This window comes from Dromiciops gliroides, chromosome 3 (assembly GCF_019393635.1).
Source record: "Dromiciops gliroides isolate mDroGli1 chromosome 3, mDroGli1.pri, whole genome shotgun sequence".
Classification (NCBI taxonomy): domain Eukaryota; kingdom Metazoa; phylum Chordata; class Mammalia; order Microbiotheria; family Microbiotheriidae; genus Dromiciops; species Dromiciops gliroides.
The window spans coordinates 253,892,102-253,906,857 of record NC_057863.1 but is presented as its reverse complement, the minus strand read 5'-3'; the positions used below and the strand labels follow the sequence as shown (position 1 = coordinate 253,906,857).

At 37.6% G+C, this 14,756-nt stretch overlaps 1 protein-coding gene across 3 annotated transcripts in view; it reads left to right on the top strand.

The window, feature by feature from the left end:
- Nucleotides 1-14,756, top strand: part of TBC1D8 (TBC1 domain family member 8) — a 134,140-nt gene that overhangs the window by 78,075 nt on the left and 41,309 nt on the right. For all 3 annotated transcript variants that reach the window (XM_043994675.1, XM_043994674.1, XM_043994673.1), the window contains 2 exons: nucleotides 486-714; nucleotides 7,255-7,495. In XM_043994675.1, coding sequence (XP_043850610.1) covers nucleotides 486-714; nucleotides 7,255-7,495 — 470 coding nt within the window. The remainder of the gene's footprint in view (nucleotides 1-485; nucleotides 715-7,254; nucleotides 7,496-14,756) is intronic.

Sequence of the window (14,756 nt, the reverse complement as noted above, 5' to 3'; positions counted from 1 at the left end):
TTTCTGCTCCTTTCCTGCTATTATGATCTTGAGTAACTGACTTCCTCTCTCTGGGCCTGTTTCCTCATCTATGCTCTTGGCATTGTTAATTTGAATTCTGAGCCCTGAAGTACAAATTTAAGAAAGGCCAGTCTGTGTGTTATTAAGTGTAAAATAGAAGTGGAAACAGGGCCCCTCCCCTTTGCTTCCTCCCTGTGATCTAGGTGTTTCCTGGATGATATTTATGATTATTCTTGGGAGGCTTAAGTAAAGTAAGGATCTTTTTGCCTAATTGCAAAGTGTAAATGAAGCCTGTCATGTGTTATAAATCTTGAGAACTTGTTACTATATATTAACACTTTAAAACCTTTTAAAGGAATTATATTTAAAATGTGTATATGGTGGTTCTTTTTGTCTCTGGATCCCTTTAATTAGCTCCCAACAACACAATCTACCTCCCCATTTCCTTTCTTAATTAGAAAAGAATCTTTTTTTGTTTCCAACAGGCCCTGATTGCAGAAGAGACTAGCAGTAAATTAGCAGAACAAGAGGAAGAGCCAGAGAAGTTTCGAGAGGCACTTGTGAAATTCGAAGCCAGATTCAATTTTCCTGAAGCGGAGAAGTTGATAACCTATTATTCTTGCTGCTGTTGGAAGGGCCGGGTCCCTCGTCAGGGTTGGCTCTACCTGAGCATTAACCACCTCTGCTTTTATTCTTTCTTCCTGGGCAAGGAACGTAAGTGAAGAATCATAAGTCATAAGTGATCATAAATCATGTCAATCAGTATTAATTGAATGTCTATTCTGAGAAAGACATTGTGCTATAGTGGATGCAATGATGAATAAATCATCTGATCCCCTGCCTTCTAGAAGCTTATAGTCTAGTTGGGGGGCTAAGACTTAGAAATTTATTCAAATATTGTACTATTATTTAATAGTTCAAGTCAACAATAGGAGAGATGTCAAAGACAGTATGTGATTAACTGCTAAATGAATTATAAGGATGCTTATGTAATTATGTTAGCTTAGGTCTTGGTTCTAGGGAACTAGGTGCTATTTTTACTGCTCTAAAATAATTTCTCTGGCAGCAAGCTTGGTTATAGATATGCAAGTCATTTTTTACTACAATATTTCACTCATTAATATCAGGGAAACATTTACAAAGTTCCCAATATTCTAGCCCTGTTGTTTGTAAGAGTTACTGGGTAAGGAGTGCTCTAGAAAGGGAATTATTCACCCTGGTTCACCTCAGATTCTATTAAACATAAAGCTTTTGCCTTCATTACAAAGGACGAATGATGTCAGTTGTGTATTTCACTTCCTGTCATCCCCCTCAAAGCCTCTTCTGTGGCCATGATGCACTTTCAGATGGTAAAACTCAAGAAGTAAAAATGATGCTAATGGAACTCAATGTTTGTTGAAATAATTAAGTTTTCAAAGTTGATCTATTTTGGGCAGAAATAGGTTAGTGTGTATGTGGGGAGACAGGGGGAAAGAACGTCTATAATTAAACACCTTTCAGAGATCTCCACCAGCCAGTTGTTACCTCCCTCACCTTCACTCCTCCCATCTTTCCAACCTCATTTCTTGTTATTCCCTAGTTGTGCCTCCCTATTCTGGACTAGCTAATCTGCTTTTGTCTTTTCATTAGTCTCATCTTCATGCCACTACTCTCATTTAGAATGTGCTGTGAAATTTGAAAACTGATATTCAGTGATTATTGATTGAGAATTATCTAATCAGAATCAATATTTATAAATCAGATTCAGACTTGCTTATATAGGCCTTGTTGGATAGATATAAATCTGTTTCTGGTAGTAAAATTAGTAAGAGTCTAATTGAAATCTTCTTATGGGCTGAAGTCCAACCACAAAATTTCTATTCCATGAAGTTTGATTGAAAGTCATGGAGCTTTCCAGAGACTTTATTTACCTAGTTGCCCAGAGTTATGGAAATATACCCTTCTTTGAATCAGACCAATCATAGCCCACATTCTACCCACCTCTGTTCTGCTTTTAATTTTTATCATGGTCTATTATTTTGCTATATAATATTTGTACTACTTTGCTTTCCAGTACTACAAAAGAGCTGCTCTATCAGATGTATTCTTCACTACTGAGGAGCCTTAGATCCCATTTATTGGCAATTGCTACCTTTGCTAATAAATTGATCATGCTTAGAACTTTGTGCCTTGGTTTCTCTTTAATCACAGATTTTTTTTTATTACAACTATTATCTTCCTTCCCTTCTTCCAGTCCACATTCCTCCTTTCCTTTCAAACCTTCCTCAGAAATCTCCTTTAGAAAGATTTCTCTAATAATTCTCTCATAAGAGCTTTATAGGCTTTAGAGCCAGAAAGAATCTTAGATATCATCAATTCTTTCATTTTACAGATAAGGTAACTATGGTTCAGAAAGTGACTTGCTTACAGTTAGGATTAGAACCTGAGTTTTGACTATAATAAGCCCACTGTTTTCCCCCCTACTTAGTATAACATTACTTTACATCAGAGTATTTATTTCTTTATTTGGTCAGAATTTCCTTTTATTTATTGTTTTGTGTGTGTATTATATCATTCTATAATTACTGACGTTATTTTTCTAAATGTTCCTAAGCAATGTCATGTATTGTGAGGTGATAAACCAACTGGATTATAAGGATTAAATGAAATGATTCATGTAAGCCATAAATTCTGGCTGTCATCTGCATTCCAAGTTCTTGGACGATCCATGGTAGTTTTTGTTGTGTGTTTTTGTGGGGGTGGGGGGGAGGGGGGAGATGAACTGTTTTTTATTCAACCACAGCATTTATCACAGTGCGTTGAACAGAGTTCTCAACCCTTGATTTTGGTTACTTTAATTGACTCTAATTAATCAATATTAATTGAATTTTTTCAATCATTTTGCACTTTGCAAAAAGATTGCTTTTCTTTAATTATAAAATAATTCATGTAATAAGTAAAATAGACATACACATATCTATCTTCATTATTGAATATATGTAAAGATAAAGTTATCTAACCTTCTTCCTAGAACTTAACATATTATTGTTATGCTAATGACAATGAAGAAATGAATATAAAGTAGTAAATGAAAATATTGTTTTGCACACCACAGAGGGTAGGTATTAAAATAGAAAGAAAAGAGTAGTAAATAAACCTAGCTCTTGATTTTCACTTATCCAAAGCCTCTATCAAGACAGTGTGCTACAGGGGGCAGCTAGGTGGCACAGTGGATAGAGCACCAGCCCTGGATTCAGGAGGACCTGAGTTCAAATCCGGCCTCAGACCCTTGACACTTACTGGCTGTGTGACCCTGGGCAAGTCATTTAATCCCAATTGCCTCATAAAAAAAAAAAAAAAGACAGTGTGCTACAATGAAAAGAACAATGATGGAGGCACAGAACCTGAATTTGAATCCTGGTGCTGCCACTTCTTACCTGTATGACCTTGGGCAAATCACATAATCTCTGTGGACCTCAGTTTACCCCAAATGTAAAATGAGGACTAAATAACCTCTAAGGTACTTTCCAGTCAAGATATATATAATCCTAAATCACTTGAATCCTCTGCACATGTGAACAAATTACAAAATTATTAAAACCCTCTTGCTCTTGTAATCAAGCAAGATCAGGCATATGGCCATCCTAAACTAAGGCTTAATTTTAATGAGGTATTAAAATCCATTAGTTCTTAAATTTCTATTTTATTTAGACTTTTTATTGAGGAATAAGTGAGAGATAATATGAATGCTAATAACTTGTGTGGCACTTAAAGGTTATATTGCCCTTTTAAATACCTTTGTAGGCTCATTTGATGCTGGACTTGGAGTCAGGAAGAGCAATTCAAATCCTGTCTCAGATACTTAGTAGCTGTATGTGTCCCTGGGCAAGTCTTTCAATCTCTCTCAGCCTGCAAAATGAATGCAATAATAGCACCCACTTCTCAGGGTTGTTGTGATGATCACACTAGATAATCTTCATACAGAAATGCTAGCTATTTTTGTTTGTTTGTTTGTTTTGGTGAGGCAATTGGGGTTAAGTGACTTGCCCAGGGTCACATAGCTATTAAGTGCCAAGTGTCTGAGGCTGGATTTGAACTCAGGTCCACCTGACTCCAGGGACGGTACCCTATCCACTGTGCCACCTAGCTGCCCCTGCTAGCTGTTTTTTATTAGCTATTATCATTATCCTTGTTTTACAGATGGAGAAATGGGCTTGGAGAGGTTGTTATTTTTCCAAGGTTCATTAGCTTCTTCTTTTTTTTTTGGTCAATAGCTTTCAAAGTGGTTGAACTACAACTCAAGCATAGGATATCTTACTCTAAGTCCATTACAACATGCTGTCCAGTGGATAGATGATGGATGCATATGATACTGTAAATTTATTACATAATTTAAAAATTATAGAACCAGATGCCTGATTCTATTTCAATGGTATAATTCCATTTAAACAGCAACTGGTCCTGATGCTTATTTCCTGTTGTTCCAGAAATGGCCTGACTTGATTAGTTTCAGCAAAAGGAACAAGTCTAGTATAGGACTCTAGTGTTTTTAATTTATGTGTATTTTTATATTCCTGTTTATACTGAGCTTGCCTTCCTTTTCCTGTTCTTTTCCTAAACTTTGGTTAGTCTTGAATTGAGTCCTATAAACTATAAACTTTATAGTTTAGGAGCATGAATATGAAATTCTACCCTTCAAGACCTGCTCACATGCCACCCTGACCATGCTGGAAGTGATCTTTCCTTCCTCAGACCTTACATAATAGTGGACACCTTTTATGTTCAGAGAAAGAATTCCCTTGTTTTTCAGTCATGTCTGACTTTATGACACCATTTGGAGTTTTCTTGGCAGAGATACTGGATTGGTTTGCCATTTCCTTCTCCAGCTCATTTTACACATGAGGAGAGAGAAGCAAACAGAGTGAAGTAACTTGCCCAGGGTCACACAGCTAGTAAATGTATGAGAACAGATTTGAACTCAGGAAGATGTCTTCCTGACTCCAAACTCGGTACTGTATTCACTGCGCCACCTAGCTCACACATGTGTATGTACATGTGTGTGTATCATTAGATCTATATACTATTAGATCTAAATCTGTCTATCCATCCATCCATCCATCTATCTAGATATATCATTAGCTATATGTGTAGATAGCATGGACAGGAGCCTAATGAGCTGAGTTTGAGATTCTTTGCATCTGAGTTGCTGTTGAACACTGGGCAAGTCAATTCATTACTTTGAGCCTTAGTCAGGGGGTAAGCTAGGTGGTGCAGTGGATAAAGCACTGGCCTTGGATTCAGGAGGACCTCAGTTCAAATCCAGCCTCTGACACTTGGCACTAGCTGTGTGACCCTGGGCAAGTCACTTAACCCTCATTGCCCTGTAAAAACAAAACAAAACAAAACTTTGAGCCTTAGTCCTCTGATCTGTTAGAAGGTTGGACTAGAGGAAACTAAAGTTCCTTCTAGCTCCAAACATTCTGTAAAGTTCATTCTTTTTTTCTCTCAAACTCTTAAAAACCCAAAGACAGGTATGCTTGTTATTACAAAAAAAAATAACGGAAATAAAATAACTCATTTGGTCATCTGTTTTGTTTTCAAAGAGAAAATAGCCCTTGCCAACAGTTCCTGTTCAGAGATCCACTGTCTTGTTCCCATGATATTATAAGACTTGAGGAACTGAGCCATTTTCTCATTACTGCTAAAAATAGTTGCTGGTTGCTCAGTTTTCTTTCATTTTGGTTTAAATGCATGTTGCATTTTATGGTTTATAGGGTGCTTTCCTCACCATACTTGAAAGACTGGTACTTGTAGATAAAGATTTGTGTAATGACGGCCCCAAGAATTTAAATAACTTGCTCAGTGTTATACAGCTAAGCTATCATTTGACCCTGGGACTCCTACCCAGGTTTCCTGACTTGAAGTCCAGCTTGATTTCCACTCTACCCTATTGCCTCCTTGTAACTGACATTGATTGAAAAGTTTTATTTTTCCTAGCAGCAAGATATAGCGGAAGGTTAGTTTGGAATTCTGAGAGGCTGATTCCAAATCTTGACTGTCTCTGCCACTGGCTTCTTGAGTGACGATAATCACTTCAGTTTTCTGCATCTCACATTCTTCTTCTAGAAAATGATGGGGATAGAAGCCCCTCTCCCCCTGGTCTCTTCCAGTTCTGATTCTCTGATATACAATCACTTTTTCTCCTCAGCATTAGCTGGCAAGCTTACAGGAGAATACATAATTTATATCCATAAAGGACAACACAAACAGTAGGTTTTTTCTTATAATAAAATAACCGCATAAAAACTGTTTGTACCCAAATTTGTAAGTCTCTAACACTGTTCTTTGACGCAACCTAAATGTTAGGCCTATTTGGAAAAACTTTGGCTGTGAATAACCTTTTAACTTAAAACAATCCCTTTTCATAGTTCCTTTTTTATATTAGATGAATGTTGCCCTTGAAACTAGAATCTCACAGTTGGTGGTTTAAAAAAAAATATATTGACTGACTATACTTGTGGTTCTAAATATTCAAAAACTTTACACAGGATGATTGTTAATGGTATGCTTCAGAATGATCTTCTTTATACTTACATTTATTGACCACTTTACTGGATAAATCTTGTGACTTTAGAAAATGGTGCCAAAGAGAAAACTGGCATATGTACTGTTTTTATACACTATGCTCCACCTCTCATCTCTATCCTTTACACCGGTCATTTCCCACACTTGGAATATTCTCTCTCTTGTAAACTTGGACTCTGAGAATCTCAGGCCTCCTTTAAGACTCGAAGAAAGAAAAAAATTTAATTAAAAATAAAAAAGACAACTTACATGCCATCTACTTTAGGAGGCCTTTCCTGGTTTCCATTCTGTCCCCACGTGCATTTACTATAAGGTTGTCTTCCATCTACTTCCTATTTATCTTATATATTCTGATTTATGTATGGTGTAGCCCCAGTTAGAATGTCAGCTTCTTGAAGGCAGGAATTATTTTTGCTTTTTCTTTGTATCCCTAGCATTTAAGACACTGTTTGGCACATAGTAAGTGGTTAATAAACGCTTGTTGAATGATCAAAAATCATTTTCATTTTGAAATACAACTGCTGACCGGTCTTTTTCTTTAAAAAACAAACAAACATTTAAAATGATGTTTTGAGATCTGCATTTTTAAAGAACAAGAAAACAGGACTGTTGTTTTATAAAGTATCTCGGTTTACTTTGTAAAGGAACATGTTAAGATAAAGATGCCCATTTCACTCTCTTCTATTGCAGTCAAACTCATCATCCCCTGGGTTGATGTTCAGAAGCTAGAAAGAACATGCAATGTCTTCATGACAGACACTATCCGCATTACCACGCAGAATAAAGAGCGAGATTTTTCCATGTTTCTTAATCTTGATGAAGTATTTAAGATAATGGAGCAACTGGCAGATGTGACACTCCGAAGGCTACTAGATAATGAAATCTTTGAACTGGATCCAGACTTACAGGAGCCAACCCAGATTACCAAGAGGTAAAGGCTTAAATTGCTCTCTGGGAGGAACACATGTAAATATGTGTCTTTATTTTCATTAATTATGCCAAGTTTTTAAAATGTAGGCTTGAGGATTATATCTTGTTTGCATAACCTAAATGTTTCAATGCTTGCAATCCAGAGAGCTCCATTCTTAGAAAATGACTGTAATTTCAGACATGTGTTAGATTCTTGTACTCCATGTTGCTTCCCTTATATTTTCATATATGTATATATATGTATGTGTGTGTGTGTGTAGGTGAGGCAATTAGGGTTAAGTGACTTGCCCACGGTCACACAGCTAGTAAGTATCAAGTGTCTGAGGTTGGATTTGAACTCAGGTCCTCCTGAATCCAGGGCCAGTGCTCTATCCACTGCGCCACCTAGCTGCCCCGATATTTTCATATATTTTTTTAAAAGGGTTGCCATAAAATACAATTTGGGTGGCCTGTGAAAGGACCTTGAAGCTCTGTTCTCTCAGGGAGTAGCTGGAAGTAAGTCAGAAAAATCTGTTTTTCAGAACTATTTTGTAGAAGAGATTTTGGTTGGGCTGGTATCTCTTCATTTTTGTGCCAGGTTGACCTTTCTCACAGCCCTGTAGCTCACCATTAATAAAAATTAGCATTCTTCATTTGTGCCCTGAATACATATAGTTCCAAGACATAATAATAAGGATGATAACAAATCAAATGAGTTACCTCATGCTCTGCTTGTGCCTTTAAGGAAACCAAGTTCAAATTTCTGGTCTGAAGTTCAAACCAGGGTTTGAACTTGACTGTGGTTTATTACAGACAGCTGGATAGCTACAAGGCTATTTCTCTAACACAGTTTGAAAAACTGTTTAATCTGCTATTTTGACTATGCTTTTTTTTAAGTTACAGAATTAACCACAGTTTGAATGCTTGTAGTTTTGGGAAGTTCTTTGTTTTAATTTCCTCTTTTTTAAATTTCAGTGAATTTTCTTGAAAATAAGGAGATCCAAAGAACATACAACTTTTGCTTTTGGGTAGTAGCCAGGTCCTAGAATAAAGGATTTTTAAGTCCCTCCTCGCCGCCCCGCTCCCGCCCCGCCATTGGTAAATGACATCAGTTGTGAGCCTATAGCTCATAAGAACTATAGCAAGACCAGGAAATATTAATATAGTTGTATCTCAGAAATATTACAGGTTCAATTCCAGACCACCACAATAAAGCAAATATCACAATAAAATGAGTCACATGAATTTTTTGGTTTTCAGTGCATATGAAAGCTATGTTAACATTATACTGTAGTCTATTAAATGTGTAGTAGTATCATGTCTAAAAAAATATACATACTTTAATTAAAATAATTTGCTAAAAGTTGCTAACCATCATCTGAGCCTTCACAAAGTCAGTATTTTTGCTGGTGGAAGTTCTTGCCTCAATGTTGATGGCTGCTGACTGATCAATTTGGGGTGGCTGTGGCAATTTCTTAAAATAAGACAACAATGAAGTTTGCACACCAATTGACTCTTCCTTTCACTTGAGCACTTAAAGGCCATTAAAGGGTTGCTAATTGGCCCATTTTCAAAATTGTTGCGTCTCAGAATAGGAAGGCCCAATCAGTGGAGCAATCAGAACATACCCAACATTTACCTATTAAGTTCACCATCTTATATATGGGCACAGTTTGTGGTGCCCCAAAACAATTACAACAGTACCACTAAAGATCATCATAACAGGTATAATAATAATGAACAAGTTTGAAATATTGTGAGAAATCACCAAAGTGTTACACAGAAATACAATATAAGCACATGCTGTTGGGAAAATGGTGCCAATAAACTTGTTGAATGCAGGGTTGCCAAAAAACTTCAATTTGTTTAAAAAAAAAATGTTAAAGTCTGCGAAGGGCAATAAAGTGAAGCACTATAAAACAAGGTATCCTGGTAATAAATACCCATGATATCACATCATCTCTCCTGTTTTCACCATTGCTCTGTGAGATAGAGAAAGCCAAATATGCCCATAACAGATGAGAGAAATAAGACAAGTTATGACCTGGCTCCAACAATACATTTAGTTAGTACTAGGAGCAGGATAAGAATTCAGGTGCTCTGACTTCCAGCCCACTTCTCTTTCTGCTTGCTCATCAGGCTGGGGTTTTCCATTACATCCTAATTTTAAAGGGAACATGTTTTCGAAGGAGATCAGTCCCCTAATACAGCAAGATTCTCCTTTCTCCATGGTCTCCTCAGGTAGCTGTGGTCCATGCAGCCACCTACCTTTTGCTTCTTTAAGACTAAAGAAAGTCAAACAAAATGTGTCATTTCTATCCTTGTGTATTGATCCACTTTTAATAGTGTGGGTGAAGTAGAAATATTTTCTTGTCATATTAACCACTAAGTCCAACATTGTCAAAATGAGGTTAGATAACTCCTGAGAAATAGATGTTGCCTAATTCTTTTTTTTTTTTTGAGAGGCAATGGGGTTTAAGTGATTTGCCCAGGGTCACACAGCCAGTAAGTGTCAAGTGTCTGAGGCTGGCTTTGAATTGTACAAAAAATTAATTATTAATAACTATAACTAAACTGGGAAAATTATACATAATTGGATTTATGAAAAATTATGATATGAAAAATGATAAATTTAGAAAAATTATAAGTGGGCCGTAAGTCCCTTCGTGGTCGCCATTAAAATGTGAAAATATTTTTGGTGACTAACCTAATTTGGGGGGCTAATCTGACTGGGGTACTAATTCTGAGACTGTTGACTATTTGGCTGACTTCGTTAATTTAATATGGGCCATTTATAAAGTTTCACCACACTGCTCCCAAACTGATAGACTAAAGATTAAGAAGCCTCTTAACCAAATAATCAAAGCAGAGTTCATTTATGAGATACTATTTCAAATTAAGAATATAGGGAAATAAAGTACAACCTGACTGCTTTCCTGTGGTCTCTTTCCACTGTCTCTTTCCCACCTGCTTCAGTTCGAACTTCTTGAATACAATAAGGGCCTTAGCTGCCTCCAGCCTCAGGGCATGTTACACTTTCCCTGGTTTGTATTAAGGACTGTAACTTTGTCAGCCCCATCTCTCCTTTTCCCAACTGAACTCTCCTCCGTCCTTGTCTGAGCTCCCTCTAGTCAGCCCCTCCTCCTAATCTTGTCTATCTAGTCCATCCTCCTCTAGTCAGCCCCCCTCCTCTAACTCCCAGGTCGATATATACACCTTTTCTTCTCTCCACTCAAATCTCGGGGCTTCCTTCGCCCCCACAGACCAAGCTAATCCGCCAGCCAGAGCTGCAGCTGGTGGGGGGGAAGGGGGGGTGCTCTCGAGCCTCATGCCTCAGCACAGGCTATCTGGGATCTTTCAGATAGCTCAGGTCGGAGGGAGCTGGGGCTTTTTTTTTTCCCCCAGCTGTCTGACCTGGCATCTTGTATAGCCCACGGGGCTTTTTCACTCAGCTGAAGCTGAGGAGGGGGGGGAGAGACCCTGAGGGCCTAAGGCTTTCTAATCTCAGCCTAAAGGTAGGGTCCCCAAATCACACAGAACTCGGGTCCTCCCAAATCCAGGGCCAGTACTCTCTACACTGCGCCACCTAGCTGCCCCGATGTTGCCTAATTCTAAAGGTTTACCACCACAGTCAAATTTGGCATATCCTTCCAGCTTACACATTTGGGACACAAATTTATTTCTCTGGCCTTATTGGGAAATAATATAATAAAAAAATTTATTGTTCATTCATTTCCAGTTCTTTGTGAGCCCATTTGGGGTTTTCTTGGCAAAAATAGTGGGGCAGTTTGCCATTTTCTTCTTAAGGTCATTTTATAGATGAGAAAACTGAGGCAAATAGCACTAAGTGACTTGCCTAGGATCACAAAGCTAGTAAGTTGTCTGAGGCCAAATTTGAACTTAGGTCTTCTAGACTCTGGGCCCAGAGCTTAGCTGCCCCAATTAAAATTTTGCCAAAGAACTATTTGGGGATTTCTGTAAGATAAACTTTATTTTCCATTTTTAGCAGTACAAAGGAGTACAACAACACCTCATCTATCCAAAACTCAACTGTCTAACAGACTTATCTTCAACATAGCCAAGAACCAAGAGATAGACAGAGGAGGCCTTTAAACAGCCCAAATACTTGTAACTAGTTTGCAGACATTGCTTTGTAACCAAGAATGTCCTTGTTATACCTGATAAAATAATAATAACGGCTTACATTTATGGAGTAATTTGAGCTTTATGGTTAGACCTTATAAGAATTGAGAAAACCACAAACCCCTTCCTAATGCTCAGTGACTTACTTGTCAGTAAGTCAGTATTTATAAAGTGCTTACTATGTAGTAGGCTCCGTGTTACACCTTGGATATACAAAGATAGGCACTAACAGCCCTTGCCTTCAAGGAAGTCACAGTCTAATGGGGGAGACAATATGTAAACAGCATAAACAAATGAGGAATATGCGCAGGATAAATTAGAGATAATCTCAATTTTAAATGTTTTGAATCACAGTCTTGGAGCTAGAAAGGGACTTTTTGCTGGCTTTATTTTTGGACAGAAACAGAAGAAAAACAGAAGAAAAGTCAAGACTGTAGCTTCTAGAAAACTTTGAGTAAAATTATTAGTTCTGAAAGTCAGGGAAAAATTTAATACTTGTATATTATGCAAGTTCTTATTCTTGACATTCCATGTGCAGGTACACCAGGATTATACAGATAAATGTTTCGTTGTTGTTGTTTTTATTGTTTTTCGTTTTTTGTTTTGGGGGCAATGAGGGTTAAGTGACTTGCCCAGGGTCACACAGCTAGTACATGTCAAGTGTCTAAGGCCGAATTTGAATTCAGGTCCTCCTGAATCCAGAGCCAGTGCTTTAACCACTGTGCCACCTACCTGCCCCCACCCCAGATAAATATTTCACAAATGACTCTCCAGAAAAAAAAGTCACACTTTTCAATTTAATCTACATTATTTAATTTTGCTCCAAATACCTTCTTAAGTGTAGATAATCAACAAAACAATAAATCAAATCTGGTTTTGTAGCATTTGCCAGTTTTCTAGATGTTCACAATGAAAATGTAATAATCAGCTCTTTCAAATTGGTAACTGTTGGCTCCAGCACACCCAGAGGAGCAAGAAATAAGGGCAAAAGGGGGCAGCTAGATGGCGCAGTGGATAGAGCACTGGCCCTGGATTCAGGAGTACCTGAGTTCAATTCTGGCCTCAGACACTTAACACTTACTAGCTGGGCAAGTCACTTAACCCCAATTGCCCCGCAAAAAAAAAAAAAGAAAAAAAAGAAAAAAAGAAATGAGGGCAAAGAAAGGCGAGGGGTAAATAGTTCAAATAGAAAGCAATAGTAGAAGTGTCACCTAGAGTTGCTGAAAATTTGTATGAAACATCTCATGTAAAGACCATATTTGATACAATGAGGGGAGAAATGTACTCTGCTTAGGGAAATGTATGTATGTATGTATGTGTTTCCTATCATTTTCCCTAAAAGTGAAAGGTCATCTTACTACCTGACAAATATCTATTCTTATTTTTATTAATTTAAAATAAATACATGTGTATATTTTATATATATAATACCAGTATATACCTTTGTGTGTATATATGTATACATATATGCATATTATATATAATACCAATATATACATATATGGAAATATGTAGGACAGCTTCTAGTGTTCTTGACTTCAAAACTAGCCCTTTAGCACCTACACCAAGCCTTTCATTAAATACTTGTTCATTGGGTGGTTGATTTTGTTCTCTGATTGGGGGTGGGGAGGGAATCAGAATTAAGTGACTTGCCCAGGGTCACACAGCTAGTAAGTATCTGGGGCCATATTTGAACTCCGGTCCTCCTCACTCCAGGGCCAGTACTCTATCTACTGCGCCACCTAGCTGTCCCCTTGTTCTCTGCTTTTAATGGTAGAATAGATGTCCAGAGGGTGAGGGCAAAAACTCTTTTTCTCCTCCTACATATCTTTTTGTAGTTTAGTTCCTAGTATGGCATGGGTGCTCTGGATGTGTTGATTTCTCAGATTGCTTGGGAAACATGAAGTAGATTTAATTTATATTCTTTTGCTTACATCTACAGCTGCTTTACTCAGTTCCATAAGCACACACTTGGGAACATGTAAGACTGAAGTCTGAGTGCATGTGTGTGTGTGTGTGTGTGTGTGTGTGTGTGTGTGTGTGTGTGTGTGTGTGTGTGTGTATACAAGCTGCTGACTAGAAACTCCATTCTTCCATGATAGAGGAAAGACATTTTGTGTAAACACAAGTTTCAGAAATGAAACGTGCGGGATGTTTTCATTTTATACTTGGGCCTAAAGAGAAAGCCAATAAATAGTATTTCTGCATTTCTTCCAGATTATCAATGCCCAACAGGTTAATCTTTCTTAAGATGCAAATAAATATCTTTTTAAAATTATATTCTGTAGCTTTATACACAGAGACGCCTCATAGGCAGACACATTCTTAGCTAACAGAACTGGAGAACTCTGGATCTTCTTAATGAGATGAAACTGATAACAGAATTAGTGAGCCTGCCCTGTCTCTATAAACATCTTTAGTCTAAAAGGCCACTAGAGGTTGTGTGAGGCATTCATTTTTTCATTATGCAAATGGAAAATATTTTCATGCTGAGGTAACCGAGACATATCCTGATTCTGCCTAGTCACAATGGCAGATCCCTTTACCAGCTTATCTGACAGCCTTGTGTTTTGGGAAATGATTAGATATTCAGCAGGTTTTATGCTTTTCTCACAAAAGAAAGACTTTTTCATGGGCTTTAATAATACATTTATCTGATCAGCCTTCCCACCTAAAATGTTAAACCCAGTGTTAGTCGTTAATCAGCTGTGTAAAGCGGCTTCCTCAGCTTCTTCTGGGTTAAGGCTTTCATTGTCTGTGGTATTATGTGTGGAGAAAATTTTTCTAATGATATTCATCACTTTCTTCCATAAAATCTGACTCTGATCCTTTACTGTGGTGTAGAAGTGACCCTGTGTTCTCTAAGGCTAGGCTATTAGAGCAAAAAGTGTTCTGGGAAGGCTTCAGGAATAGCCCCAACAGCTGTTTGAGCCTGTATTCTAAGAAGTAACCCAGCTAATTACAGAGAGGTTCATGGCCAGCCACTTGGTGACATTTTAGGGCCATTGCAATTTGTGAAACAAAGAAAAATATAAAATGGCTATTAGTTCTGTTCATACTCCTGATTCCACAATGGTGTTGACAGAATGGCAGAAAAGGAGTTGGCTTTTCCACTGTCTGTAAACTTGAAGTTGACTATT